The sequence below is a fragment of the Arachis duranensis genome, chromosome 5, assembly GCF_000817695.3.
Source record: "Arachis duranensis cultivar V14167 chromosome 5, aradu.V14167.gnm2.J7QH, whole genome shotgun sequence".
Lineage (NCBI taxonomy): Eukaryota > Viridiplantae > Streptophyta > Magnoliopsida > Fabales > Fabaceae > Arachis > Arachis duranensis.
This window is the reverse complement of record NC_029776.3, coordinates 5,374,272-5,380,186: the sequence shown is the minus strand read 5'-3', so window position 1 is coordinate 5,380,186 and position 5,915 is coordinate 5,374,272. Positions and strand designations below refer to the sequence as shown.

General features: G+C 31.0%; 1 protein-coding gene across 4 annotated transcripts; it reads right to left on the bottom strand.

Annotated features, from left to right (window-relative positions):
• Positions 1 to 1,521: 1,521 nt before the first annotated feature.
• Positions 1,522 to 4,818, bottom strand: LOC107487552 (beta-amyrin 11-oxidase). 4 transcript variants are annotated; one of them, XM_052262273.1, is made up of 8 exons: positions 4,532 to 4,818; positions 3,543 to 4,068; positions 2,869 to 3,138; positions 2,530 to 2,619; positions 2,377 to 2,455; positions 2,183 to 2,289; positions 1,952 to 2,073; positions 1,522 to 1,843 (listed from the first exon to the last, which is right to left on the bottom strand). In XM_052262273.1, exons 1-8 carry the CDS (start codon positions 4,759 to 4,761, stop codon positions 1,750 to 1,752), a joined length of 1,518 nt encoding a protein of 505 aa, XP_052118233.1. In that variant the 5' UTR covers positions 4,762 to 4,818; the 3' UTR covers positions 1,522 to 1,749. The 4 variants fall into 4 exon arrangements, with proteins under 4 accessions (XP_052118233.1, XP_020997735.1, XP_052118232.1 ...); XM_021142076.2 differs by having other exon boundaries at positions 2,875 to 3,138; positions 4,532 to 4,816; XM_052262272.1 differs by having other exon boundaries at positions 3,582 to 4,068; positions 4,532 to 4,816.
• Positions 4,819 to 5,915: the final 1,097 nt, after the last annotated feature.

Here is a 5,915-nt window from a genome sequence, read left to right as displayed (position 1 = left end):
AATCGCACCGCGAACACCCCTACTCACCTCGATTCACCGTTGTCATGCCGAATTCACCGCATTTGTGCTCACGGGTCGGGTCTCGCCTCCTTCCTCCAACTCACCTCTCTCATCCAACAACTTTTTCTTCTCTTCCAATCCTGATACTGAACACCGATAAATAAAAGAGAACAATTCCAATCCCAAACATGCTCAAAGCGAACAAGTCAATATCTAAGAAAAAATAGCAACAAATCAATATAAAAATTAATATAAAAATAGTAACTCAATTTATCGGTGAATCCGATGCGCGGCAATGGAGGCAAGAGGCACGTCAATGGTGAGGCGAGGTGATAAAGAGCGCTGGAGTTGGGGTTGGGGTACCATTTTGTAAAGTGAGAAAGTAAGAGTGAGAGAGTCGGAGAGGGGCGGGGTGGGTTCAGATAGCCTAGGGAGTTTTTGATCATTTTCAAATAGTTAAATTACACTGTTGGTCTCTATATTTTCGCTAAAATTACAAATTGGTCCCTATTGTCACACATGTGCAGCTCACATGTTTAAAATAGGAATATGCTGAGAATATTCTGTTAAATCAAATTTTTTTTGAATGGCGGAGACTAAATTACAAATTTTTATTTTTTTAAGGACCCAATTATAAACTTTTAAAGTGTAAAGATTAATTTACAATTTCACTAAAAGTGTATGACCAACTGTATAATTTAACTTATATTTTATAAAAGTTACTACTAACTTTTTCACCAAAAAATATTTAAATTTTTTTATATATAAAAAATTTATTATCTCCAAAAAAATTACAACGGAAGGTAAATTAGTATTTTTTTAATTAATACAATTTTACTTTTAATTAATATAAGAAAATTTTCGTACTAACACGTCTTTGTGTAAGTTTTTCAATTCAGGTCTTAAAGGATTACTTTGGTTTCTTTAAATTTCACCATTAAAAGAATCAATCAATCTAATCCTAAAATAAATAAAAGTTCCTTCTTTATTTTTTTTCCTCTACGTTATCCTCTCCACCTTAGTTTTTATTTTTTATTTGGTAAAATCTTAGTTTTTGTTTTTAATTCATTTCTAAAAATCAAATTTATTCTTTGTCTAACATATGTTTTGGACATTTAAACATTTTTCGAAACAAGTATTTTTGTCCATTCACACTTTTGTCCGTCCATGTCACAACCATTTTTTTGAAGTCAAAATTTTCTCCCTGTTCCTGTAGTAAACCTCACAAACTTACAGCCCTCAACACCAAGAGGCCCTTTGGAGCAGCGTCGATGCATGCATAGATAAGACTCATCACTTATACATTTCAATATATTATTGGTCAGTTAAACATCAGTCACCTAAAATTATATCATCAGAAAATTTATCTTATATAAATAGTTATATTTTTAATATGTTAATATTATTCTTAGTACAAGTCACAACTAATTTAAATTATACATATTAAGATGGTATTTCTCAGACTTTGATGTTGATACAAATTGAAGTAGGTTGGGCAAGAGGAATTTTTTTCCATAGTGCTTTCATAACTCTGCTTTCTTAATTGAAATTAATTTAATTTGTGGACAAACTCTTATCAAATCAAAATGCACTACCAACTACCAACGATTTCATTTCTCTCCATTTTTGTTTTATTGGACTATTTGCTAAAACGAATATTAAAATTCCATGCCCCTGAGGGCTCAATTATTCAAAGATATTATTTAGAAGGAGTAATGAAAAATATTAACGCTAAGTATCTTCTGCGATTTATGTGGCCTTCACAATTTTTGCAAGGCAGTTGTCACTTGGCCTTGGCACCGGTAAATAAATCACCGGACAATCAGGATTAATTCTCTCCATTCTGCATAATCAAAATCATTTTTAGAAAATAACGATAATATAATATAAGTACTAAGTACTACTTGCCTTCTTCAATCAGTAAATTAATAATACTAAGACATTTACTAACTTGTAATTTAGAAGAAAATGATGGAGGAAAATGGTGATCTCAAGCTTGGCTAGGTCACCTCCAGGACATAACCGACTTCCTAATCCGAACGGAAGAAAAGACCCTGCTCTAGCATGGTAATTCTGCACCACATTTTAGTAATTTAGTAACATATATACATTAGATTAATGGACTTTTTGTTTATTAAATTAAATTAAATTATAAAAAGTAATTAATGGTCATCATACATACATCCCATCTGGAAGGATCAAATTCCATTGGATTGGGATAAGTTTCAGGATCCATGTGAACACCTCTATTCCAAACCAAGATTTTCCAGTCTTTTGGTATAGTATAACCTGCAATTTTTAAACGGTTAAGAATTTTGTGACAATAAATGTAAATAAACATTGAGATTAAAGGATACCACTGAATATATAACTAACCATTAATGTTAACATTAACTTTTGCCTGTCTAAAGTTTGCAAAGGAGATAGTTGTTCTGCGCAGCATCTCATCAATAACCTAACAATAATTGAAAGCAATTAATTAATTAAAGCTTAGGTTTGACATGGATGTAAAATAAATTAAATATATACCTTTGATAAATAAGTCATCCGCTTAATTTCCTTAATGTCCAATCCTGTCTGCATGGAAGGCCTTGTGTTGATGATCTCTTGTTGTTCTCGCTGATGATGGAATATGAATAGAATAAAAACAAGTAACATGAGTTGAATTAGTATATAGTAGTAGGGAGTAGGGAGGATATCTTAGTAGAAATGTTTGATAACCAAAGAAAATTAGTCAAAAACAGCCATAACTTGCCTTATTTAACATTCATTAATTGTTTAACATTCGTTAATTGTTACGACAACTAATGAATGTTAAATAAGATAAGTTCTGATTGTTTTTTTATTTTTTTGTCTGGCTAACATTACCCGTACCTTAGCTGTAAGGAAGAGAACGGGGTGTTGGGTGAGGTAGATGATGGTCCACAAGATGCCATGAGCAGAGCTTTCGTGACCGGCTAACAAGAATATGACAAGTAAGTCTACGATGTCTTCATCTTCCAGCTGCCTACCCTCTTCATCTTTCACTTCCATCAATACTGAAATCAAATCTCTCCTCATCATCTCATCCTTTCTTTTATTATTATTTCTCTTTCGCTCCAACACCCCTTCAAGAATCCTCTTAAGCTTCTTTCGTGCCTGATTCAATCACAAATAATATTTCATTTTCAACCTCTAATGGAAATTTAGCTCTTATTTTTATTTTTTTTCCATAAAAATTATATTTACTTTTTTAAGATATTTTTTAATTTGGTTGTAAATCTGAATTTTGTTTTAGAATTCTTTACTAGTTAATAAATTATTATAGGTAGAAGACAATATTTAAACTCTCTGTATATATGTAAATAAATGAATGAACTTACTACCTGCTAGTTTAGAAAAAAAAATTTATATACAAAATACTGTACATTTAGGAAAAAACTTATATGCAATTTTCTTTACATAAAGCAGAGAATTAAAAATCATTAAATGATAATTTAATTAAATTTATCAAATTGATTTTTAAGTATAAATTTCACATAAAAACAGACGCAAGTTTTTACCGTGTACTTAATTAGTTGAAGACATTTATAGAAAGAGACCTTGAGTGCTCTATGAAATGCAAAGCCAGGAAGATTGATCGCCATAGACTTCATTCCTAGATTCAAGATTGTGTACAAGTTGTCTACCATGTCAAGGTCAACGTGATCATGATCATGAAAGCCAAAAAAGATAGTGGTAAAAACTTTGAATGCGAACTTCCTCATCTCAACCAGAAACTCAAAAGGTCTGTCCATGCTGCTCAACTCATGGAGAGACTTGATGGAAATATCCTCTATGAGACCAACATACGTGGACAAGGTGTCATGGCCAGTCATCGAAGCAGTGGTTAGACGGCGTAGGCGCTTGTGCTCGGCGTTTGATATGCCGTGGAATGATCTCTTGCCTACAAGCGCCATGGTTGAAGCCGGGTATCCAAGCTTGAGCCTCTCAACGTCAGTTAGCACCTTTCTGCATGTCTCTGGGCTGCACACTATTATGCTCGGCCATCCAAACAGGTGCGTTCTATACATCCCTGTCCTCCCATATCTATATGGAAATGTTTAATAACAAAAGAATATTAATAAAAAAATTAAAATTAAATAATTAATAAATATTAAATAAAATAAGTTTTGATTATTTTTTTAACATTATTATATCTGCATATACGTAGGATTCCACAATTACATTTCAATCAAATTACACCTTACTAATCACGTGATAATATTTGATAATAATAAAATATATATATATAAAATACGAATCATCTTAAATTATTAACTTCACATCAAATATTTTGATATAATCATTAATTTATTTATACATTAAAGAACTAATGTACTTAGATTCAAAATATTAATTTTTTAATACATAATTATTTATAGGTTTTGAATTAATATTTTTAGAAAAAAGATAGAAAATAGAAATTAGATCGATTTTTGTGCGAAAAACATGTTAGAGATATATATGTATATGTGTATGATTTTAAAATTAGAGAAGGGGAGGATGGGACCTGGAAAGAAGGTTATGGATGAAGGAATCAGGGTCGGAGTTGAAAGCTTTGAGGAAGGAAGGCATGTTGCCGAGGAAAGGCCAACCCAAATCACCAGGTGGAAGAGGGTATTTAGTTTTTCCCACTCTCCAAACATAGTACCAATTGTTTATCCTTCTCAACAACCCAAACACAAATGCATATCCTCCCAACAAACCTACTACCACCATTAACCACACCATTCTTATCATCCTATATATATAATCTTGCTTAATTATATCATATATACCATGATTCCCAAAGGGTACGGATTCGTTGTTTGGTAAATAACTCTGTTTATTTTGCTACCAAGCTAGTATCTCATTTATTAGTATTTTAAAGATATTATATTAAAATCTTATTATTTTATAAATGTCTTAAGAACACTTCTCCACGATACCCTTTCAATTTTGGGACATCGGTTATTATTTCCTTGCTTAATTAAGTCTTGATTAACAGTATTATATTTATATATAAAACCAGAATCATCACTTAAGCTAGGAATTAAATGATATAGCTTTGACTTCAATAATAAATGCACATGCAATCATGGATACTATATCAAAATCGATGAAGCTGTCCGGAAGTTATCGACAAGTTCATAGTGATGGTTCATTTTTGACCAATTCTTATTCTATTTATGGCTTAATAATTTTATGATACATTATTTGTTGTTTTTTCCGATTGAGTAGCGTATTGTGAAATTGTGTCTGCCAGGTGGCAACAGGTTCTTTGATATGAGTTGTGAAAACATAAACTCATCGAATATATATATTGATATTTACATGGTAACCGATTCGAAGTGCATACCAAGTTTTCTTTACTTACAAAGATTAAATAAGATTAACTCCCTTGATTATCAGACTTTGAGACTTTTCCCCACCGATAAATTATTCATTTCTAACGTGCTTTTCTGTGCTTATTGAAAGTTGAAAGTCCTTTTATATTTAAAAATATATAATGTGAAGAAATAATTCTCACATTTTGTCAAGAATTTTAAAGAGGGTATACGTTGAGGACTCAGGAGTATTTTAATTTTTACGCCTACTTCAATCTTCAACGAACCACACACGCATGAATAAGAAATTTCCAAGAAGAAATAATGTATTGCACGTTTAGAAGACAGAAAACTGATTTTGAACATTTAAATGATCATACTCTGTATAAAAAATATTTCTTCTCCATTAAATTTGAATATGATTCTTTTTTTAATGGTTTTATGAATATTTTATTGGACATTTTTTTTCAACGAACATTTAATTTGGAATGCTTTAATAATGGCATTAAATCGTGTATTTAAATATAGAGTAAACGATAAATAGGTATCTAATTTTTTATCTTAAAAATAAATAAGTCATCGACTAAT

Bases quoted from the DNA above. Each gene is read 5' to 3' on its own strand.
- LOC107487552 (XM_052262273.1), bottom strand. From the start codon at position 4,761: ATGATAAGAATGGTGTGGTTAATGGTGGTAGTAGGTTTGTTGGGAGGA. The intron at 2,620-2,868 runs GTAATGTTAGCC...TTCCATCATCAG, and splicing joins TCCTTACAGCTAAGGTACGG to CGAGAACAACAAGAGATCAT. The intron at 2,074-2,182 runs GTATGTATGATG...AATGTGGTGCAG, and splicing joins TTGATCCTTCCAGATGGGAT to AATTACCATGCTAGAGCAGG.